Consider the following 25,033-nt stretch of genomic DNA (forward strand, 5'->3'; position numbering starts at 1 on the left):
CCATCCAATACAAATGTGAGAGCCATGTCTATAATTAAAATTTCTAGTAACCTCTCTCACACACACACACACAAAAGAAATAGATCGAATTAATTTTTAAGTCATATATTTAAGTCAATATATCCAAAAGGTTAGCATTTCAATCTGTATCAATAAAAACACTATTGAGATATTTTACATTTCTGTTCATTTTTGTGTTATTCTGCAATTATTTTAAAAATATATAATCCTTTACAGCAGTTTGAGATAGGATCTCAAGGAGGCAACTATTCTTATTTGGTAATCATGCTAAAGGAGGCGCGCTATAAAAACAAATGAAGGTGGAAGACAGCCAGTAAAGTAAATCTCAAAGGTATGCACTGACTTTCCAATGGGCGGGACTTTCTTCCTGCCTTTTTTTTTTTTTTCAGTATTGCCCCAGAAAGTCCTGATCTTCCATTCAAAGCCACAGCTTGGAGCACAGTGCAGCTGTTCACAGCTCTCGGGTCCACCACCGGCATGGCCTTGAGCAGCGTGCGGGTGCTGGAGTTGGCTGGGAAGTACCCTTCCTCCCTCTGCGCCATGATTCTCGCCGACTTTGGAGTCCGGGTGATTCGCGTGGCCTGGGACCAAAGAGACATCTTTGAGTTTGTGAACCGAGGGAAGCAGTCGCTGGCTCTAAATCTGAACACTCCAGAAGGTGCCGTGGTCCTGGAGAAACTCTGTCTTCAGGCTGATGTGCTGGTCGATCCTGTCCCCGGTGGGGTGCTGGGCCCGGGGAAACTGTTGCCAGAGGACATGCTGCAGAAGAACCCGAGACTCGTCCACGTGAAGGTTTCCACTGGAATGAAGTTATCCAGTAAGTATTCCCAAAGCAGAGGGCACGATATCAACTTTCTGGCTTTATCTGGGGTGCTGTCAACATTTGGCCGGAAACACGAGAAACCGTATGTACCACCCAGTTTCCTGGCTTCCTCGGCCGGAGGGTTTCTTGGTGCCTTTGGGACGGTGATGGCTCTTTTTGAACGCGCCCAGTCTGGGAGAGGACAAACAGTGGACGCGAATGTGATAGAGAGCACAGCGTACGCGAGTTCTGCGCTGTGGTACCTGCAGAAGATGAACAATTTCAAAGGAGTCAAGGTAGACCACCTCCTGGATGGGAGCGCGCCCTTCTATGGCACCTACCGGACCTCGGATGGGAAGTTCATGGCCGTGGGGGCTGTTGAAGCCCACCTCTATGAGCTCTTTCTGAAAGGACTCGGGCTCGATCCTTCACAACTCCCCACGCAGCTGAGTTGGCCGGACTGGCCCAGGCTGAAGACACTCTTTGCCGACATCTTTGCCAAGAAGACGCAAGCCGAATGGTGCAAGGTGTTTGGGGAACTGGACGCCTGTGTGACCCCTGTTCTGACAGCTGAGGATATTTCTCAACTTGCGAAGGAGGAGATGGGCACTTCTTTTATCACAGATCAACAGCAGGTGATAGCTCCCATGCCAGTTCCCTTTTTTTCCAAAACTCCCGCTTCTGTCCCTTCCACGCGGAATGCGGTCTTAGGAGAACACTCAGAAGAAATTCTCAGAGGATATGGGTTCAGCAAACAAGAAATAGCCCGGCTCCATGTTTCGGGCGTCATTAAAAGCCGTAAGTCAACAGCTAATCTGTAACATAGAACTGTCCAACGCAGCCTTTTTGTTAAGTAATCCAGTGAGTTTAGGTTGAGGTGTATGATTTGGGGGAATTATGAGTGCTTTCGATTGGGGAGAGTTCCTTCCTGTGTTAAGATGAAATCTCACACTCTCAGAAAATGTGAAGAATGCTGGCATGTTTGAGATGTGAGCCTTCAGTCATTTTTATACCAAGAACAGGCTGTGGAGTGTACATGTAGTGTCATGACTCTGATTGTAGTCCAAGTCAGGATTGAGTGTGAGAGGTATTATGCCTAAAGTCATTTTAAAATATTGTCCCACGCATGGACGCATGGGACAGAGTGTGGAATCTTGGAGGGAAGGCAGGGGAGGGTGGGCGGGTGGGAGGTAATCAACCAAAGGCCTTGTATGCATGATGCATAACCTAAGGACACAGACAACAGGGTGGTGAAGGCCTGGGGCGGGGGCAGGCTGGAGGGGTTCAAAGGGTGAAAAAAGGGGGCATATGTAGTACTTTCACCAATAAAGACTTAAAAATATATATATAAAATACTGTCTCATGTCTAGAAATTGACACAAGTTCCTACATGATCACACTTATATAAAAAAAGATAACTATTTTCTTGGGTGTGGACTAGTGGGGGGAAGGGAGAAATACAAGACTTAAAGTTTATGATGTGTTACACGGTAGGGCAGTATGGAAAGAACACTGCTAGATGGTTATACTTTGCAAAATGTAAAAACATTTACTTTAGGACTCAAAGTCCAAACAAACATGCTCACTGCAAAGCACGAGGAATTCCGTACTTTAACATGAGTGATGTGTATTTCCCCCTAAGTGGTCCCTTTGTTTATGTCTTTTCTTTCTTCCTTCTTTCCTTCCTCCCCTCCCTTCTCCCTTCTCTCTCTCTCTTTCTCTCTCTCTCCCTCTCTCTCTCTCTCTCTTCATATAAATGACCTCATCTCACAAAAATGATCTCTTTTTTCTAAATTAAGTTTTCTCTTTATCCCTATGGAATTTTAACTTTCTTCTTTTACCTTTCTGGGCATTGTTCAAGCAAACAGGCTTCTTTTCCTTCAAACTCTAAGTGCCTTTTAATTTTTATGGATTTAGGGAATTTAAATAAAGCTTCAGTGGATTAGCTTATATAAATAGAGATAAATAAAGTTCATAAGCCAAATAAATCTATGTCTATTCTGAAGGGGCTCAGACACACCGGGTAAGTAGACTTCAGGCCTCACTATAGCGTCTGGCAGACATGCCTCTTGCTGACTAATATGCTGAAGTGTCCCCAGCGCTCTTTCAGGCCTTCAGCTTGGGGGGGGGGGGGGGGGGGTCGTACATACACACTTCTAGCCTAGAAGTTTGTGTTTGGCATCACCACCCTTCGCTGCATAGAAAAATCACAGCCTTTCTGGGTCAAAACCACAGGGAGCAGGCAACGCCTGGCTTTGGCAGTCTGGGAAGTTACTATAAAAGGAAAAAAGGTTGAGAAAGCAGGGAAAGCAGGGTGATACACTGGCCAAAGCCAGCTAAATGATGGCTCCCTCAGCTCAAGAGACCCTCTGAAGTGCACCTGCCCTCAGAGATTTTCATGACACACTGTCTCAGATTTGGGGTTAATTACAATTATAAATTTAATGTATTTGTCACAGTTCCAAGTGCATAATAAATGCATTGAAAAAGTTAGCTATTATTACTCAAGTACAAAATTTAATATTATTTTTTTGAGAAGCAATGAACTTGGTAAAAGTCAACATTTGTCTACAAATTGTTTTCTCCTCCATCAAAGAGATAGGGACTAAGGACTGAGGATTAGATATACCACCACTGAAAGAATCCACACGAATGATGATGAACTCCTCTAAAAGTATCATGTAAGTCAATAAGAAGATAAACAAATAAAAACTTAACTTTCTGCAATTTTTTCAAAATCATAATTATTTTTTAAAGTGAGGAGCATATGCTTAATACTGAAACTTAAAGTTTATTTTAGCAACAGAAATTAGTACAATATACATCATCATGAATGCGTATTTGAGCTCCTTTTCTATCATGTAGATCCGTGGTTGGCAAACTGTAGCTCGCGAGCCACATGCGGCTCTTTGGTCCCTTGAGTGTGGCTCTTCCTAAGCCTTAGGAGTACCCTAATTAAGTTAATAACAATGTACCTACCTATATAGTTTAAGTTTAAAAAATTTGGCTCTCAAAAGAAATTTCAATCGTTGTACTGTTGATATTTGGCTCTGTTGACCAATGAGTTTGCCGACCACTGATGTAGATGCCTTGAATGGCTTGCAGGTCCCAATCTATGAATGCCCCACCTGCTTAAGTGCTTGGCACATTTCCTTCCTGTTCACTGCACAAAAGCCTCCTTATCACAGCCAAAGCCTTCCCCACACACCTTTCCTGGTTCTTCCAAATTCACCACTTATCCGTTAGACAGGCCCATTCTCAAGCTCTAGCAGTGATGAGAATCATATGGGCTGTTTGTTACATACAGGTTCCTGGGCTCCCACTATAGATACTGGATGTAGTAAACTGTAGTGAAGCCAGGACTCTGTTTTTTAACATATTACCAGGGCGATTCTCACATGAGGACCCAATGACCACTCTTGGAGAAACACTGTCTTAAGAACAGTGTACATCTTCGCTACTCAAAGTGTGGGCCACAGGCAGCAGCATCTGCAATAGATGGAGCTGGTTAGAAATACAGAATCCAGGCCCCCGACACTTTCTGAAACAACCTGTGGGTCGTGACCCTTTTGGCGGTCGAACAACCCTTTCACAGGGGTCGCCTAAGACCATCCTGCATATCAGATATTTAAATTACGATTCATAACAGTAGCAACATTACAGTTATGAAGTAGCAACGAAAATAATTTTATGGTTGGATCACAACGTGAAGAACTCTATTTAAAGGGCCAGAAGGTTGAGAACCACGGTTCTAGCTGAAGCGGTGGATGTTAAATAGTTGCATTCATAATCATTTTACTACAGCTGTGATGAGAAAATTTCTAGATGTGATGTCAGCAGTTAACAAGGAACTTAAGGATAGCAGAGAATGCAACCCTGAAAAAGTGGCATTTCACCTGAATTCTGAACGAAACATTTATACTTTTAATTCACTCATTCACAATCCCTATTCAAGAAAATAAAATGTCTGCATTGGAAATAAGCTTTATGAAATACCCTGAAGCTTGGAAAGGAACCTGGTTTTAGTTTCAGCCAACGTGTTATTAGAAAAAGGGAGTAAAGGGGCATCAGGGAGGTGATCTAAGAAGGCTAGGGCCTTGGGAGCTGCCTGACTGAGCCCCACACCGTGGATCAGGTGTTAGAGCAGAGGCTGGACTTGGAGGAGGCAGCCGCACAGGTGAGGAAGCTGGATCTCAGAGAACCAACAGAGCTCACCCAGCCACCGAATTCAATCAGTGATTCTCTCTAATCGTTGATGTTTCTAACTCTCTCTCCCTCTCCCTTCCTCTTTGAAACCAATAAAACCAGATTTTTAAAAACAAAAGAGAATCATTGATTGAATGCCTCCTGCACGCCCCACACTGGAAATTGATCCCACAACCCGGGCATGTGCCCTGACCGTGAATTGAACCTCAACTTCTTGGTTCACAGGTTGATGCTCAACAACTGAACCATGCCGGCCAGGCCCATTGAAGAACTTTAAACAGGGGTGTGACAAGTAATTAGCTGTGAGATTTGAAGCAAGTCACCTAATGTTTTCAATACTCTGTTAATCTTGAGGAGATAATACCTGTCCCGGCTACTGAAGAACCTGGAAATTCTCAAGTGAGATGATTGGTCAGACAATACAATAAATGTAGATGTAAGAGATTATCAACATTGACCTCCCTGGGTCAGTAGAGTTGGGTCCCCTCACTTAACCAGCTAACCTTTCTAGAGCAATTTCTTCAATTACATACAAGTAAGTATTTGATTAAATGAACTGTAAAAGCCTTTCCAATCCTAACATACTCTAATCCTGAGGTAAGTTGAGAAAAAGGATTTATTTTTCATTATTATTATTATTTTAAACTTTTTGCTCTTCAATGAAGGAATCAGGCCAGACAGCTGCACAGGAAAAACAGATGTTTAAAAATACACTTTGTAGATAAACTGAATTTTTTTCCCCTTTTCCTGGTTCCTTTTGACCTGTGGTTTGTTTGACTTGACCCTTGAAGTGAAAACATAACTGGATTCACATCCATTTATTAGGCTCCTTAAACTCCTCAAATACACCAGTGCCTGGACACCTGCGGAGTGCTGGAGGGGGTGCAACCTGCTGTCCCATGATTCACCCACCCCCGAAAAGACAGGCCTCTGTTTCCTTTCTTGGGCCATCAGAGACATGATCCCAGCTAAGCATGTAAAGTGCGTTTTCAAAACTCACCTATGCCCCTGACCAATTGTGATTAGAGGTCTTTGAAGGTTTAGGAAAAGTCCAGGTAAGAGGTCAGACTTTCACATTTGCTCAGGGCTAGCACATGGCCCCTGTCATGTCTATTATGTTCATAGTCTAAGCTCCCTTGCAAACTGGGTTAATGACTAACTGGGTTAAGTAACTCAAATAAAATCCCCACACCTACGTGTGGTGACCCGTAGTGGCTGTTCTGAGGGCTAATGCTGCACACCTGGAACATGCATAATGTTATAAGCCAATGTTACCTCAATAAAAACTAAATGTAAAAATGATACCTTTAGACCTTTGTCTATCTTTACCTCAGAGCTGGGATCTCCTTTGGTTTGCTTTGGGCGTCTTTGTGAAATAGGGGGCAGATATAGCACTGGTTTGCCCATTCTGTGCTTAGTGAGAGTCACTGGAAGCTACTCTAAGTGCTAATATTGAATGACTGAATCCAGCAGGGTGTGAGCCATACCTCCTTGGGCCCACCAACTCATTCTGTGTCAGTTGTTTTATCTGCCTCTGGATGAAACCTTGCCAGGAGGAGAGGGGAGAGAGAGGGGGAGGGCAGAAGGTGAAGCTGAGCTGTGATGTGTCTTGATGGGGCCTTCGCTGACCCCAGAAAGTTTTGAGTCTGGGGTGATCCTTCAGAGTTGTCCCCAGTTGTGGTCAGGGGGTTAGGCCTTTATTCTCCCACATCTATCAGCCATTGGATACTGGCCTCCCCAGGAAGGGCTGTGGCCCTGAGCAGTTTGCTCTCTGCAGAGACAAGCCCTCCCTGGGCAGCTGATAGCTGAGTGGTTTCTGCCAGCAGCCCAGAAAGCTGGGACTAAGTCCTTGGTCCTGTATCAGGACATCACAGCATCCACCACAGGGGACTGGCGGGAAGGGACACGATCCTTTTAGCTGGGAGAGGTGTGGCCTGCCATTGGCATCTTCTAGCAGACATGCAGGTGCAAGCTCATCCTCAGTGAGTGTTTTGGGGTTTCTTCTCCTTCCAGATCTTTGCACTGACAATGGCTCTGAATCTTACTGCTGGGGTTCCTGCGTGGGCCTGGCATTTAGTTGTTTGCCCTACTGTTGGGACCACGTGCCCTTTCAAGGGCTCCTTAAGAATGGAGATCTTTTCAAGATGACCCACGGCTAGATAATGCCTCTAGAGTCCACGTCCTGCTCCTTGGAAAACATACCATTGTCTCACTCTTGGTGGCCAACCATTCTGTTTTTTTCCTGTTTTTAGCACTGAGAGTCTCACCTGCCAAGAGATCTTTTAATCCTAGACAAACTGGAATGGTTGGTCACCCTAGAACATATGGGCCCACGCATCTTGGGCTTCAGCCACAGCGTCACACCTCTAGGCTGTTCAGGTGTGAGTCAAATATCAGTGTTCATGCCAGTCAAACTTGGGGACTCACGCCAAGCCTTCCAAGTGAGGCCCAGGAAGCCCCTACTCTGGGCCTGAGTTGTAGGGGATACACCTCGCCTATAACTCAAGCACCTCCCTGAAGCAGGAGAACAGAACTTGACCGCTAACGCCCCAAAGAAAGCCTGTCTCCCACCAGCATGTCCATGTCCCTAACATCTTATCCAGCCTAGAAGTGGGTAATGGGCTACACCTCCACCTTACAAAATCTGTTAGTTTATCTGTATAGGATGGGGTTAAGGGGTCATTCTGGGTTCAGGTCACGGAGGGAGCATGTGCACGTGGGAGACTTCCTGGAAGAGCCGCTAACCGTCTCAGGAAGTAAGTGGGACAGGAACTTGCTTCTCAGCACTAGTATTCATGTCACCATTTTTTTCTTCAAGTCCTTTGGCTTTGGGCCAGAAAATTTAAGAGAGCTATGTGCACAAGGATTACCCAAGGATTCCGTTTAAAATGTAGATTATCTGCTCTTAAACATGAAAAGATGCTCAACTCCATTTTCAATAGAGAAGTGCACATTGAAAGTATACAAAACACCACTCTAACCTATCAAATTGACAAACATCCAACAATCTCTTTGGTAACACTAGGGGAGAAATAGACAGTCGCATGCATTGTTGGCCTAGTCCCTGTGAAGAAGTATCTGGCGACAGCTAACAAAGTTACAGGTGTGTTTACACTGTAATCCAGAAACCCCACTTCTATCCCACCGAGACACCTGTACACATAACAAATGACATACCCAGACAGTCAGTTACTGTGGCACTATTTGTAATAGCAAAAGACGGGAAATGACCCAAGTACAAAACCATCAGAGATTAGTCATTAAACTATAGTAGTAGATCCACACAGTGGAATATTATGCAGCATAAAAATGGGAGTATTTATCTACATATTTCTAATAGGAAGAGATCTTTAGGATCTAGTGTTAAATGAAAAAGTGAATAACAGGTTTCAGATTACATATATAATTAGAAAAAATTGTGCTGACAGCTGAGATGATGTTTCGGTGATCAACCATTCTGTTTTTTTCCTGTGTTTAGTACTGAAAGCCTCACATCCCAAGAGATCATTTAGTCCTGCGTATGTGAAGAGTAATCTTGAAAGGAATAGATACATCACAAATGGATATAAGTTTAAACTTTAAAGGAGGAGGGTGTTGTGCTGGCAAATACTTAACAACTGACTTTCTAAAAAGAAAAGTTCTGGATATATGTTGTTTGGCAATTTCTGTGTTGGAAATAGTTCTACCTTGGCCAGTTTCAAGCTCCCAAAGTGAAGCTACTGAACAGGCTGCAGGAAGAGATGCTAACGACTGGCCCTTGGGTGTTGGCTGAGCCATTCTGAGTGGGCTCCAGCGCCCCACCGAGGTGAGCGCTCTGAGGGCCGGGCAAGGAAGGTTTCAGGTAGAAACAGCATCTTCGCAGGTTTTAAAGGAGGGGCAGTTTTAGGAGGAAGGGGAAGAGGTGTCCACAGAAAGCAGCCTGAGTAAAGAGCAGGAGAGGAAATGGAGAGAAAGGCCATAAGCCTAATGGACCTGAGTTCCCATCTCAGCACAGTCTGTGTGATACAGGCCTGTTTACTCATCTGTACAAGGTACCATCACACAGGATTATATGACACAGGCATGTTACTTGGTACATAGTAGACACACTCAAAAATGTTAAGCTGCTCTCAGCAGGTACCCAAATAGTTTTTTTGCAATGTTTGTGTAGAGCTGTAGTTGTAGACAAAGCACCAAACACACACACACACTCATTTATATATACATGTACATACACACATATATATGCACATGTATGGATATATGTACATATATATGTATACCACAGTATATATACACTTGTATGAATACAAACAATATAAATATACATACATCTATACATACACATATACATGGTTCTCCATCTACTAAGACAAAGCTACGAGGTCAGACATAAGGAGGTATTTGATTCCAATGAATGCGGGTTAGGAGACCTCACGAGCATTACATCATTCCTGTGTAGTTGCTCAAGGACATCTGAGGGATGAAAAGCCGTGAGGAACTTAGGAGAGGAACATCCTGCTGTGGCCTTTGAGGCTACAAACAGCCCCAGCAGGACCGGAAAGAGTGCTCCCGTGAAGACGGGTTCCTTCCAGACTTACTGACAAAAGGGATTTTAGGTCAGTGCTTATCCTTCAGGAAACAACAGGGAAATGGGACTCCTTCTGCGACCTGTCAAGGAGGTGAGCAACCATTTCAGAGACTGGAGCAAATTCTTGACATGGGACAAAAGAAAGTGTCCTTGAGGCTATGTCTGAGTGAAGCAGGGCCATCTGAATGTGTCTCTTGTTTCTGGTCCGGGCACTGGGTGGACAGAAAGAGCTGCTCTATGGTTTGCTTGTTTCTCATTTAGCAACTTGATTAAAAATTAAATTCGTTGGCTCCAAGCTCAAGTTCACACCTTGGCTTATGTAGGAGCCAGGCTAGATGGGTAGATTGCCCTGGAGAACCTATCACCGCTGTTAGATAAGCATAGATAATAATCTTATGTGAGTTCAAAGAATGAAAGAAACTTTTTGCATTTGCCTGGTTATTTATGTCAAAATGTATTAAAAAAATGGTTATCCAAGGATGGTCTGTGATAAGAACAAATAGAAAAAAAATCCAGGACCAAGCTATAAGCACCATCGCTGTCAAAGATGAGCTGAAATGACACCTAAGACACAGAGGGTTGACCAGGGAAAGGAGGGAGCACGCCAGGATTTAAGGGACACTTGGGATGAGGGGACAAGGGTAGACCAAGCAAATGAAACAATCTGAACTACAGGTAGAGAGCACAGTGGGCAGTGCAGGGGTGGGTCAGGTAGGAAGCAGGCCAGGCTGATTGCCACCATGTCTGAACTTAGTGCCTAAACCCCTGCGGTCTTGACACCAAAGCCACACAAAACAGACGTTGGGGCCATACATTGACCTCATGCCACCAACTTTCCACCTGAGCTAGAGAGGGAGGTGGTTCATGAGGTAGGAGGCGGAACCAACTAGAACAGACAATTTGTGTGGGTGGAAAACTACATAGAATTTGTAGGATGGGGCTGAAGGCATGCTGAGTCTTACCACAGAGCAGGGGAGGGTTAGGAAGATGTTGGTGACACTGATGGGTTAAAAATATTTTTGCTTCTTTTGTGTTTTTATGTTGAAACTGTGGTACTTAAAAAGAATTTTATTTTCTAATGGAAGTATGTTCAGGTCAGGCAGGCAGGATAAGTGAACATCTACATACTTTAATTGGATGTTGATGCTAATATATATATTTCTATGAATAACTGAGGACCTGATTTTGTTGTTAATTATGGAAGGAAATGTATGAGTGTGAGTCCATCACTTAAATGTCCCTTGTTTATTAATCTCAAATGTTGTACATCAAACAAACAAGTGAGCAAACCAAAAAGGTATCATAAGAATCCAAGGTGCCCATTTTAATGGTCAATTTCTACATAAGGTCATATAACAGGAGCAACACAGTTAAAGCTCTTTCCTTGGGACAAACAATTTAGAGGGGGAAGAGAAAGGCATTATATTTATTACCCTATCAGGTACTACTCTCTTAATCACACATTTTAAAGAGATCATTTCATCTAATAGTCACTGCAATTTTTTTTTAAATCTTACAGATAAGGAAACTGTGACTTTGTGTAAATTTGGTCAAGCTCGCAGTCTGTGGCAGAGCAGGTCTGTAAGATGAGCGGAGTAGGTCTTTGTGAATCACCCCAGGAGCACATGGCTTTGTTTCAGAGCTTTTGGTTTTGGTATGAGACTTGATGGTTAACAGTGATGAGGCCATTAGCTTTTGTTGTGGTTAATTAGTTATAACAATTATTCTCTTTGAGTTTCTTAATGACACTCTCTTGTATCAGTTAAGATTCTACCAGAGAAACAGAACCAGTAGGGGATGGACAGATGGATAGATAGATAGATAGATAGATAGATAGATAGATTTTTAATGAAATGTCTTATAAGCACAGGAGCTTATGATGTAGTTTATAGGTGGAATTTCTTCTTCCTCAGACAAATAAATCTCAGTTTTGGTCTGAAATCCTTTAACGGATTGGGTGAGGCCCACTACATTCTGAAGGGTAATCTCCTCCACTTAAAGTCAACTGATTGTAGGTGTTAATCACTATACAAAATACCTTTGCAGAAACACCTAGATTAGTAATTGGTTGCATAACTAGGCACTATAGCCTAGCCAAGATGACACATAAAACTAACCATCGTGCCTCCCAAACTCAAATAACTCTGGTTTCTAATACTAAGATCATCCTAACTGGGTAATCAAAGAAAGCAGTGTTCCTTTATACATCCAGTTCCCTTCAGTGTCAGAAAGATGTTTGGCTTCTTGCCATGACGTGAAGAATGCTCCCTAGTCAAAACTTAGCTGTGTTTTGGTGGCCAAGGGCTTAGCCAAGTCCCAGACTCCTATCTTGGACTAGATGCTCGGTGCACTAAATTTGTGCACTGGGAGGGGGCGGTCCCTCAGCCCGGCCTGCACACTCTCACAGTTTGGGACCCCTTGCTCCTTACTGCCTGCCTGCTCACTGCTCCTTACCGCTCAGCTCGCTGCTCCCTAGCACTGCCTCAGAGGCGGGACAGGTTCTCACCACCGCCACTGTGCTCGCCAGCCGTGAGCCTGGCTTCTGGCTGAGCAGCGCTCCCTCTGTGGGAGCACACTGACCATCAGGGGGCAGCTCCTGCTTTGAGCATCTGCCCCCTGGTGGTCATTGTGCATCACAGTGAATGGTCGTTCTGCCATTCGGTTGGTTTGCATATTAGACTTTTTCTATATAGGATTTTTTAAAGAGAGGGTTTGCAGGTCTCCTAGTATTTTATTCTCACTGCCTTTTTAGGGGTTTAATTTGGTTCATAACTGAACCTACAGCTCTTGGAGTTTTCTGTCATTGATCTGAGTGGGAGGAGCCTCAACAATCAGAGCCCAGAAGCATAATTAACTCTGAAAACCATGCTGCTCCTACAGAGCTTCTCTTTCATAAACACTCCCTAATGAATACAATTCAGAAAGTCCTGATTTTGTGGGGCCTCTTGCTCTAATGACTGTCAGGAACTCAGTGAGGATTAAAACGGGTCAGTGATTTAATACAATTAATACACGGGCCTAGAACACTGTCCCATCAACAGACTTCCTTGCCTAGTCTCGGCTTGATTATAAACTTTCAGTATATTTCCTAATGGTGCTTACTTCCTAGAAAGATCTATGACCAAAGCTCAGGGAGTAATTCTTCCTGATAAACTGCTTCTGTTCTAAGTGAGTGTGTGCCCAGACATGTATTCACAAGGCAAACATAGTTTAGTTTTCATTTTGTTTGTTTCCTCTTTTCTTTCCTGCCTTGCTCCCTTTCTTTTTATTTTTAATATATTTTTATTGATTTCAGAGAGGAAGGAAGAGAGAGAGAGAGATTGAAACATCAGTGATGAGAGAGAATCATTGATCGGCTGTCTCTTGCATGCCCCTAACTGGGGATCGAGCCCGCAACCCAGGCATGTGCCTTTGACCGGAATCAAACCCAGGACCTTTCAGCCCGCAGGCTGACACTCTATCCACTGAGTCAAACTGGCTAGGGCTCTTTTTATCTCCACATTATTTTTTCAGCCCTGCTTTGCTCATAAATTATTAAACTCTGTAGTTATTTGAGGTGATAATCTTCCCATTCAGACTTTTCACTAAATATTTTTTCCAGATTCATCACTGTCAACACTGCCATATGTGACGATGTGTTGTTTTCATCAAATTATCTGGTCCTTTGAATTAGTAATAGTAACAATGATGGGTTATGATGAAGGATGACCAGGAAGGCACAAGTCCCTGTTTCTTTGGTCTCTTCTACATGTCAAGGGTGGGTGAGGCATAGGATTCAGCACTGAACAAAACAGAGTTGGTCCCTGCCCCCAAGACCTATCAGTCCAGCCAATCCTCCTCTTAGTCTCACTTCTGGTCAGGTCCTTCTTGTTTAGAATCTTACATTTTAGGATAGAAAATACAGGAGAAAAAAAGGACAAAAAATGGGAAATTGGACTGATGAGAAAAAAGTGAAGGCTTTAAGTCCTACGAGGACTATGAAAGTTTAGGAGCTTTATCGACAATGGTTTACTCCAAATAAGAAAGTCCACATGGGAAATCCTTCAAGTTCTAGGTCACTTGAGGAAAAGTAAGAGTTTGAAAGTTTCTGATACTTGCCAATTTCTTGTTAGGACAGGATATTATTTGATTCCTGCTGTGTGACTGGACTCTGGATTCTACAAAGGAAACTACCAGGCCTGGCCCTGAAAAACACCCTGCTTAGCCCCCAGTCCTCCCTTCCGCCATGGCAAGTGTGAAGGGTGTGAGTTCCAGATGACGGTCCTATGAGATGGAGAAGGGCTGACAGGTGCCTCAGACTCCAAGGTGAGCAAGAAATAAATGTTTATTGTGCTGACCCACTGAGATTTCACAACTTACTTATTACTGCTGCATAGCTTACTTTATCCTGACTAAATTAAAACCTTTCCCATAAGAGTAGCTCACCTCCCAAGGTCCAGGACATGAACTTCTTTTGCTTTTCCTGCAGCACCAAGGATAATGTTGAGCTCTCAGCAACTTACCCTATAAAACCTTCTGCCAGTGATGTGGTTTATGAGAGTGATGAAAATTCCAGGTTAAAACAGAAAGAGATGGAATCTCTCCTGGCAGTTGTAACAGCTCCAAGAGAACCACGGAAGTAATTTTCAACTTCAGTTTCCTACTCCCACCTCATACCCCCGGTTCTCTTTCTCAACTTGCTAGTGTTGTTTCTCTAAACCCCCAGAGAGACAGCATTTTAGTTTTAACAAACCAAATGCAAAACAAAAAACTTAAAGAAGCTGAAACCGGTTTGGCTCAGTGGATAGAGCGTCGGCCTACAGACTGAGAGGTCCCAGGTTCGATTCCGGTCAAGGGCATGTACCTGGGCTGCGGGCACATCCCCAGTGGGAGATGTGCAGGAGGCAGCTGACCGATGTTTCTCTCTTATCGATGTTTCTAACTCTCTCCCTCCCTTCCTCTCTGTAAAAAATCAATAAAATATATTTTAAAAAACTTAAAGAAAGGTTGATGATTATTTATAAATCAATTATTTTGCCAAATGATCCTGATGCTTGGAGCTGAGCGCTTGCAGGGAGAATTAGTAACATTCCTGAATAACCAAAGCCAGCTCCAAGGCAATGAGCCTGCCAAGCTGTAGGCTCTGATGAACACTAGGCCTCACACACGAAAACAGGAAACGGTAGTGGGAGACATGTTTGGGCAAGTGAAGAAATGAAGACAAACGAAGACAGCCTCCCCAAAGCCGGACTCCTCCAGTTTATTATTTTGCAAAATGCCATCTGGACATTGTGTCTTCCCTTTGGTATGCATGCATGTGGCAAAGATATCAGTGCTTTCCAATGTCTGTTTTCCCCTTTTTCTGCAGTAATATGACCACCAGTTCCTTGTGGAGCACATGGCCATACTAAATATAGACTGCATTTCCCAGTCTCATTGGAAAGCTATTTGTAGCCACTCAGTTCTGGCCAGGGTACACATGAGAAAGTGATACTCAAAAGTTTAGGATAGGTCCCTAAAGGGGATAGGGGACACTTCTTCTCCCTGGTCCCCATTCAGCATTGTGATGTAGATATGATGGCTAGTGCTCCCTCTTGGATTATGAGAATGAGGACCAGACACTCAGGTTGGTGGAACAGAAAGCTGTAGGCACTTGAGTGGGGCCCAGGTGATCCTAGTACTGCCATAAAATCCTGACCTGCCTGCACCCAGATTTTTACATGAGGGAGATATTCACTCTACATCCTCCTATCATGTTTTTTCTTTAATCTTCACTTGAGGATACGTATTGTTCCCGCTTTAATTTTAGAGAGAAGGAGAAAAAGGAGGAGGAGGAGGAGGAGGAAGAGGAGGAGGAGGAGAAGAAGAAGAAGAAGAAGAAGGGAAGGAAGGAAGAAAGGAAAGAAGGAAAGGAAAGGAAAGGAAAGGAAAGGAAAGGAAAGGAAAGGAAGAAAGAAAGAAAGAAAGAAAGAAAGAAAGAAAGAAAGAAAGAAAGAAAGAAAGAAAGAAAGAAAGAAAGAAAGAAAGAAAGAAAGAAAGGGGAGAAGAGGAAGGAGAGGAAGAAGAAGGAAGAAGAAGAGAGAAACATTGATGTGGGAGAGAAACATCAATCAGTTGCCTCCCTTACGCGCCTCTACTGGGGACTGAATATACAACTTAGGTGTGTGCCCTGACCAGACATTGAATCAGCAACCTTTTATTTAAGTGACCTTAAAGTTAGTGGTGAATAACTAACATAGTGAACACTTGTCTAACTTGGTTAGATGTCTTGTTTATTGTCCAAAATACACACACTTGGTCTATAAGGCAGACCCAGCACTGATATATGTATGTTAATCTGTGGTTCGCTTTTTTTGTGTTTTTGTTTATTTGTTTGTTTGTTTTTTAAATGGTCAAGTACTGGGAACTTTAGTTTGGAAATCCTCCCACTGAATTTTTGCATCTGAAAAGGTATAAACATATGTCAAACTCATAGTCTTTCATGGCAGTAAATAGTTTATGCCTCAATAAAAATTTAAATAGAATTTGGGTTTGTTAAACTAAAAACCAGGTTATAATTTTGAGACAACAAACCAAAGTACCTTTGCTTTCAGCACTACTTTGTAGATTTAATTGTTATGAGGTTAATGCATGAAGGTACAAGAGCAAAGAATCAGAGTGTCTGGGAGTTTCTAAACATGAACTCACACACACACACATACACACACACACACTCACATACACAATTAAAGAGTTTGTAAACGTATTAGAGTAATATGCATTACTGGTTAAATAGTTCCAATACAGATGGAAGGGAAAAGAAGGGTTAGGTTTATGATAGTTTTACTTTACAAATTCAGAATGATAAATTTTATCAGCACAAAAAGTCTTCTTGGAGCCAATTATTATGTGACAACAAATACATATTTTATGAAAGAATGAATATGTGCATCTTAGCTTGAAATTTTTTCCTTTCTTAACACCAGAATCAGATTCAATTAAATAACTAATGTAATTCAATTGCATCCCTTGAATGTCTATGTGTGTCAGGCTCTACGCAAACCTCTGACCACATGAAGATAACTGAGACATGACCTAGACCAATGTCCAGAGTGCACAGTTCTAGGGGAGCCAAGGACACGAATATGATATACAGAATCGCTTCAAGTCCTAAACTCACAGTCTGAACAAAATGCTCTGGAACCAGAAGGGACACAGTTAATCCTATCTGTGGTGAGAGGAGGCATCTAACGAAGTCTTACAGAGTGAGTAGTATTTCTTCAGGCATATGAAGTGGGGGAGACCGTCCAGAGAAATACAGCAAATGCAAAGGAGCACAGTGTTGACAGAGCACGTTATATTCCGGAACTAATGGTGGTTGGGACACAGCTGTGAGAACCAGCAGCCAACACTTCTGGCAGCCAGGAGAATGAGTGCTTCAGTCCTGGGCAGCTCATCACGGCACACAACACCCACTCTACCCAGGGAGACAGTTCATCTGGAAGCTATACATATGTTAGAAAACACAGGTTTCTGTTGGGAACTAGTTAGTAGATAGAATATATTGCTTACAAACCAGTAAGGGCTCCTCAGTGTGTTTAGGCTAAAGTCCAACCCATCATGAGCCCTTCAGGCCCATTTGCAATCTGGCACCGATTACATTGCCAGTCTTATCTTCTGCCACACTCCCTCTCTCCAGGCCCTAATTGCAGCTGCAATGCCAGATGTGGTGCCTTGTTAGAGCTGATTAACACAGTGTCGGGCCCATGGATTTGGTGAGTGGTTCTTTTTGATAGGATGATCAGAAACAGTTCTTACATACGGAATAGACAAGAGTATATATTTACAGTGTTGCCCTAGATTTATGGTAACTACCTCACCATCTTTCATAATATATACATAGGGACCTAACCATTTCGTAGAATATCACACTAGTCCATTAAACCAATGAAATTATGTTATTCCGATGAGCAAGAAGTTGGCTGGCTAACTGGAAGTCTTGGTATGCCTCAGGAAAGTGGGAGGTTAAACCCCATAAAGATTCAGGGGCCTGACACATTAGTGAAGTATTTAAGGGTGCGTCAGAATTTTCCATCAAATTAAGGGACACATTATTGTATCTGTTCCTTCTCCGCACTAATAAGGTAACACAATTCTTGGTAGGCTTCTGGCTCTGGAACCAGTATACTCATACTTGAGAATGCTGCCTGACCCATCCACTAAGTGCTAGGGAAGGGCTGCAAGATTTGAATCAGGCCCAGAACAGGAAAGGGCTCTACATAAGTCCAGACAGAAATATGAGCATCCCTGATGCTTAGGCCATTTGATCCAGCCGACACCACAGTAAAAAGAGGTTATCTACAGTGGGAAAAGTCACCATGTGGAGTTGAAAGCAAGCCCCAATAGGAGAACCTCAATGTATAACCTGGAGTTCTAGAGAAAGACCATGCCTTCTGTAGGAGACAATTCTATAACATTGGAAAACCATCTTCTCATGTGCTACTTGTCACTGGTAAAGACAGAGTGTTTACCCATGAGACATCAAGTGTCCATGTGCTTAGAGCTGCCCATCACGAGCAAGTCAGACTCACCAAGTCAAAGGTTGGGTGGATCCAACGGCAATTCATTGTTGGATGGAGTCATACATTCAGGACTGGCAGACAGCTAGGCCGAAGGGTATAGAGAAGCTGCAGGCCTAAGTCACCAAAAACAGGAAAGTATGAGAAACTGTCACAGCCAAGAGGAGACTAAGGAGACATGACAACTAAATGTAATGGGGTGGATGGGATCTGGAACAGAAAAAAAGACACTAAGCAAAAACTAAGGCTATCTGAATAAACTGTGAACTTCAGCTAATAATGATGTATCAATATCAGGTCATCAATTATAATAAATATAACATGCTAATGTAAGATTTTAATAATAGGGGACACAGGGTGTGGAATATATGGAAATTTTCTATTATCTGCTTAATTTTTTTGTAAACCTAAAACTGTTCTAAAAATTAAGTCTATTAATAAAAAATATGTAACAATAAAAAATTGAACTTGGACTCTTCACAACATGTACAAAAATCAACTCAAAATGAATCATAGAACTAACTGTAAAACCTAAAACAGTAAAAGTTCTAGAAAAACAATACAGGAGTAAATCTTTCTAACTATGAATTAGGCAAAGATTTCTAAGAAAAAAAAGTGCAAATCATTAAAAAAATTGATAAATTGGAGTTCATCAAAATGAAAAGCTTCTGCCTTTTAAGAGATGTTGTTAAGAAAATGAAAAGATATGTGGCAGACTGGAAGAAAATGATCTCAATACATATAACTAACAAAGCATTTACATGAAGAAGTTTCACAATTCAATAATAAGAAAAACACTGTAATTTAGTCAGGGAAAAGAATGGTCTTTTTAATAAACGGTTCAAAGTTAGTTAGATATTCTTAAAGGGAAAAAAATCTTTGTCCTCTAACTTATATTGTACATATGTCTTTAATCAAATCAAATTTATTCATTCAATCAAAATTTAAAATTTCTGTTGCTTAAAATTTTTTAAATGAAAACACAAGTCACAGACTGAGAGAAAATATTACATATATAGTCCAAAATATTTTCCATCTAGATGGAAATTCTGTATGCATATATATTCTATATGGAAATTCTAGATGGAATATATAAAACATTCTTACTGAACTGATATTTCATAAAAGCTAATAAACATATGAAAAGATGTTCAAAATCATCAGTCATCAGGGAAATGCCCATTAAATCCACAATGGAATTCTACTACACATCATTGGAATTACTGGTAGGACTGCAAAATGGGATGATCAGATTGCAAATAAGGAAATATATTATAGTTAAACATATACATCATATAACATAGCAAATTCCTCTCTCAGGTGTTCTATTAGTTGGGATTCTATAGAAAAGCAGAACCAATAGGAGATATGTATATGTACATGGATACTTGCTATGGGGAATTGGCTCATACAATTATGGAGGTTGAGAAATCTCACCATCTGCTGCCTACAAATTGGAAACCCAGGAGAGCCAATGGTGTTATTCAGTCTGGGTCCAAAGGCCTGAGAACCAGGGCAACCAATTGCAGTCTGAGGGCAGGAAAGATGAGATGTGATGTCCCAACTCAAGGAGTAAGGAAGAAAAAAGGGGTGAGTCCTCCCTTTCTCCTCTTTTTATTCTATTCAGGCCCTCGATGGGCTGAGGAATGCCTAGAGCAACCTGCCTTACTGAGTCTACCAATTCGAATGCTAACCTCATCCAGAAACACCCACAGAGACATTTCAGAAGTAATGATTAATCTGAGCACTCTGTGGCCAGTCAAGGTGACACTTAAAATTAAGAATCATAAACCATTAACCTTCATAGGTGTTTACCCAAGAGAAATGAAAACCTGTATCGACACAAAGACCTGTACACAGATGTCAGTAACAGGTTGGTCGATAATATCTGAAGACCAGAGATAACCCAAATGTCCATCAGCAGCTGAGTGGATAAACAAAATATGGCTTGCCAAAACCGGTTTGGCTCAGTGGATGGAGCGTCGGCCTGCGGACTGAAAGGTCCCAGGTTTGATTCCGGTCAAGGGCATGTACCTTTGTTGTGGGCACATCCCCAGTGGGAGATGTGCAGGAGGCAGCTTATCGATGTTTCTGGCTCTCTATCTCTCTCCCTTCCTCTCTGTGAAAAATCAATAAAATATATTTTAAAAAAACAAAAAAACAAAACAAAAAAACACAAAATATGGCTTGCCTGTGCCATGGACCATTACTCATCAATAAAAAGGAAAGATACATTCAGGAATACAGATGAATCTTAAACACATTACACTGAGATACTAAGTGAAAGACGCAAGGCACAAAAGAGTGCGTATGATTCCATTTATATTGAAACTAGAGGCCCGATGCACAAAATTCATCCAAGGGCCTTGGCCCCGGCCCCTGCCCCGCCGCCGCTGAGGCCCCCACCAGCTGCTGTGGCTGGGGGTGGGGGGAGGGGTTCTGCCACCTCTGCCTCAGCCCCCACCCCCGTCAGCTTTGTCCGGAAGGAAGGATGTCTGGTCTAATTAGCATATTATGCTTTTATTATTATAGATCCTAAAAAAGACTCATTTAATCTATGATGGCAGAAAACAGACCAATGGTTGCCTGGGTTGGGGGTTAGGATAAAATTCACTAGAATGGGGTACAGGGAACATTTTTGGGGTGAAAAAATGCTATATATGGTTGTAGTGGTGATTATGCATGTATTAGTCAAAATTCATCAAAACATTCACCTAAAATGGGTATGTTTAATTGTAAGTAAATCTTACCCCAATTAAAAAGTTTACTGTAAAAAAAAAAAAATGGTTCCAACAGTTCATACCAACAATATACCAGCGTACATTTCCTGATAGCCTCTGAATTTTTGTTATTGCACCTTTCATATTTTTGGTGAAAGTGTAATTTTCAACTTTTGAGATAAGCTCCTGTGGGTTATGTGATAGGCATCTAAGAATGAAGACTACAAGCCTACAAGTCATTGCCAATAAAGCTATTGCCAATGAGAGCCATTAAGGTGATCATTTATGCTTCCTCCTGCTTTCATTTCTGAATAACTATCCTAATATTCTACTACTCTCTAAGAATGTCAACATTTCAGGTTCGTTCCAATCTTGTAGTCAATGTCCATCTTTTATTTTTTGTCATCCTTACTAAATCCTAGGTCCATATAAGCATGGCAGAACTTTAAAGCTAAACTGTGGAACTAACAATACACATTTGCATTAGCCCAAGCACCCTCCATCAGCATCCTCTTCCCCTTTTTGATGTGGACAATTGCTGTTTCTTCAGTCTTCTGGTTTTTGATGTGGACAATTGCTGTTTCTCCAGCCACCTCTGGTTCCTAAGCTACTCCTACATGGGAATGCTAGGGCCATGGCAAAACTTAGAAATCACATGGTCCAACCTTCTCGGTTTACAGAAAACTGTCCATAGTCACCAGCCTGCAGCGGCAGCTGGATCTGGAATTTCAGACTCCTGGCTCCTAGACAACCATGGTTTCTACTAGACGCCAGCTTTGTTAGTCAGCAGATTTCCGCTCACATGAGGCAATCAGATGTGGATCCCCCAAAATTGCAGTTCTTCACACAGCAACGCTTTGGGAACTACTAAAAATATATAATATCGTGAGCTTATCCAAATAGCTTTGTCTGAAGAAAAAAATATGGTTGTGATTTTTAAGATTTAACAAACAATGAGATAATGTGCTGGAAGCCTCTCCAGTGACATCTGTAAGTAGGGCAAATGTATTTGTTTGTCTAGTACAATGATTGTATGTTTGCTTAGAACAACCCTCATTTCTGACTTTATCCTGGCATGATTTTAATAGTGTCTTTTTTCACACTGAAAAAGGCCTAGTTTGAAAGATAAATTATATTATCACTGTAATTACTTGAGATTTCTAGCTAATAAGCAGCCTTGTCCCAGCTGCTAATTTCTTATAAATAGAAATAAGTGTTTGGGAAGAATGGCTTGTAATTACTTTCTAAATTATGCTAGGTTAAAAAAATAGCATTATTCTCTTCTTACTATTTTAGGAGAAAAAAAATCAGCCAACTCAGTTGCTCAATGTGATCAAGGATTCCAAGTGTCCGTCCATCTGGTCTCCAAAGCAAATTATGGTCCCACTCTGTGAGAAAATACTTTCCATAGAATGCGGTATTAAAGCTTATCAAATTTAACTTGTATACAAATGGAAGGGTTTGAATTTTGCTACCCATGGAATCCCAAAATTGACAGTACTCATGTGCTACATATATGCATTTGTAAAATCTCTTGTTATAATTTCAGCCGCATAGGGCTAAGAAGAAGGCCCGAGTTTCTGGAGGCTGCCTCATGCCAGGAGACCTCATGTCTTCTTCAGGTGCCACTTTAGACCACAGAGCTCCTTAAGACAAGGGCCTATGACTTTCTCTCTGAATTCCACATTTACCAACCATGGTGCTTTCAACCACAAGTTTCTCCATAGACATTGAACCGATGAAGGATGCTTTCGTTCAGCACAGGCTAGTGAGGTAAGGCAGTGACTTCATGTCTGAGGGCTACCGTAACCACTATCACAGACTGGGTGGCTTCAGCAACAGAAATTCATCCTTTCACAGCTCTGGGGGCTGTACATCCAAGATCAAGGTGTTGGCTGGATTCTGGGGCCTCTCCTTGGCTTGCAGGTGGCCGTCTTTTCCTTTTGTCTTCATATGGTCTTTCCTCTGAATATATCTGTGTCCTAATCTCCTCTTATAAGGATACCAGTCATATTAATATATGCTTTTAATGCATTTTTTATTGATTTCAGAGAGGACGGGAGAGAGAGAGAGAGAAACATCAATGATGAGAAAGAATCATTGATCGGTTGCCTCCTGCTCCCTCCTACCAGGGGTCAAGCCTGCAACCTGGGCATGTGCCCTGACCGGGAATCAAACCATGACCTCCTAGTTCACAGGAGTTCGACACTCAACCACTGACCCACACTGGCCTGGCAGGACACCAGTCATATTAGATTAGGAACCACCCTGATGACCTCATTTTAACTTAATCACCTCTTTAAAAGCTCTATCTCAAAATACAGTCAGCATTCTGAGATACTGGGGGTTAGGGATTCAATGTATGAATTTGGGGGAGACACAATTGAGCCCATCCAGGCTATATCTAGGATTTTTCCACGAGCCACCCTTGAAAAGCATTGCATAATACTGTTTCATACACTTCTCCCTCACCACCTGGGAGGCTTGTTTCAGACAAGAGGAAAATTAATGTACCAATTCACTCCTGGTACAGATGTCAAGCCGGGAAGCATGGGCAATCAGGCATGTCCCCATGAGGACCACAGCGTGCCCTGGTGCTCCATCCTGAGAGAAGAAATGAAATGTTATGTTCACTCACTCAACATCTGCTCATTCTCAAAGGTGAGAATGAGACAGCGCCCCCCACTTCAGCCTTAGCTGTGCTTACCGGAGAGGCGGGAAGGAGGTTCTTACAGCTTCTTACATACAGGGCTTATCTCTGACAGTTCCTGTCATGCTGTGTTATTTTATTTTATGTTTCTTTGGTGTCTCCTCAACTGGACCAAGTCTTTTCTTTCTATATCCCCACAACCCAGCCCAGTGTTTGACACTCAATAGACAATTAATAAAGAATCAAATAAATGAATTGAAAAATGCTTTTCCAGTATTTCTTTCTCAACCACCCAGCGGACACACACATGTGGACAAAATGTGTTCACTAACAGAGTCCTACATTCGGCCACGTGATCATGTGTGAAATTGTCAGAAGATTCAGAGAACATCAAAATCCCACAAGGCACCGCTACATGAAAATGTTACTCACGAGCACTCAGATGGAGAGAACGTGCAGATGGGTCAGGTTGGCTGGTTTTCCATGATGGTTAAGTGAGGTCCCAGAATGGGCTATCTCACAACTGCAGCTCAAACTCTGGAGCCCCTCTGCCTAGGATTGTTACTTACTATTGTGTACTGGCTGCGTGGCCTGGGGCAAGTTACTTAACCTCTCTGCATCTCAGTTTCCTCATTTGTAAAACAGAGACAATAACAATACTGCCTACTTCAAGGGCTGTTATCAGGAAGGAAGAGTTAATACATATCAAGTTCTTCGGACAGTACCTGCAAGATAAGTGCTGTGTAAGTGCTTGCTACTCTGGCCATGTGAATATTGCCACTGTTAATGGAAAGAGAATCATTTAGTTGGGTCCCCATCTACCCCTGAGTGCACCAAGGGGCTCTGCAGGGCCCTCTGTCCCTGTCCTCACGGGCAGCCCTTCCCTGGGCGTCCCCGCTTGAGTTCCCGCCCTCCAGGCCTGGCTCTGGCCAGAGGTTGCCCAGGTTGAGGCTGCCTGTCTGTCACTGCTGTCCGGGCCAAAGACTGCATCCCTTCTCCAGTTTGTATGTCCTGTGAGGTTGGAGGCAACAATAAAGGCCATAGCCGCCCTCTCCAGAAAAAGGAGGAGGGAGAGGAGTTTGGGAGGGAAGCCTTGGTGCTTCTCAACAGGAAAGCACAGCAGGGGAAGGAATGGAAAAGAGGGAAAAGAGGGGGTGGGGTTGGAAGGAGATGGGAGAGGGGGAGAACGTAGGGGGGAGGGGGGCAGGGAGTCCACGGGAGCTGGTGATGGACGCTCCAGGTCAGTTTTGAGAGCTTTTCCAGTGTCTCCCCCACATAGAATCGACCCACGGCCACCAGCTCCCCAGCACCAGCTGTTTCCACTTCCGGAGCATATGTTCAGTCACATAAATTGTTTACTAACTTCACATCCAGAGGAAAACCTGGGGCTCATCTACACCAACTAGAAGAGCAGAGATAAGAAGAAAAAAACTCAACAGCAAACGAAACAAGAAAGCAGGCACAAGAGCTATGGGCCCAGGAGACTAGAGCGGCACATTCCCCTTTACTTTCATGGCTTCCAGGATA

The 25,033-nt window shown here is 42.6% G+C and overlaps 1 protein-coding gene across 6 annotated transcripts; it reads left to right on the forward strand.

Annotated features, from left to right (window-relative positions):
• Positions 1–457: 457 nt before the first annotated feature.
• Positions 458–23,707, forward strand: LOC139013014 (alpha-methylacyl-CoA racemase-like). 6 transcript variants are annotated; one of them, XM_070419193.1, is made up of 3 exons: positions 458–1,621; positions 5,255–5,564; positions 13,712–14,533. In XM_070419193.1, exons 1-2 carry the CDS (start codon positions 499–501, stop codon positions 5,257–5,259), a joined length of 1,128 nt encoding a protein of 375 aa, XP_070275294.1. In that variant the 5' UTR covers positions 458–498; the 3' UTR covers positions 5,260–5,564; positions 13,712–14,533. The 6 variants fall into 6 exon arrangements, with proteins under 6 accessions (XP_070275294.1, XP_070275291.1, XP_070275296.1 ...); XM_070419190.1 differs by lacking the exon at positions 5,255–5,564 and having other exon boundaries at positions 13,717–13,904; positions 14,068–14,533; XM_070419195.1 differs by lacking the exons at positions 5,255–5,564; positions 13,712–14,533 and adding an exon at positions 23,390–23,707 and having other exon boundaries at positions 458–1,458.
• The last annotated feature ends 1,326 nt before the right edge of the window (positions 23,708–25,033 follow it).

This window comes from Myotis yumanensis, unplaced genomic scaffold (assembly GCF_028538775.1).
Source record: "Myotis yumanensis isolate MYYU_CA2020_CCGP unplaced genomic scaffold, mMyoYum1.0.hap1 SCAF_6, whole genome shotgun sequence".
NCBI classification, from domain to species: domain Eukaryota; kingdom Metazoa; phylum Chordata; class Mammalia; order Chiroptera; family Vespertilionidae; genus Myotis; species Myotis yumanensis.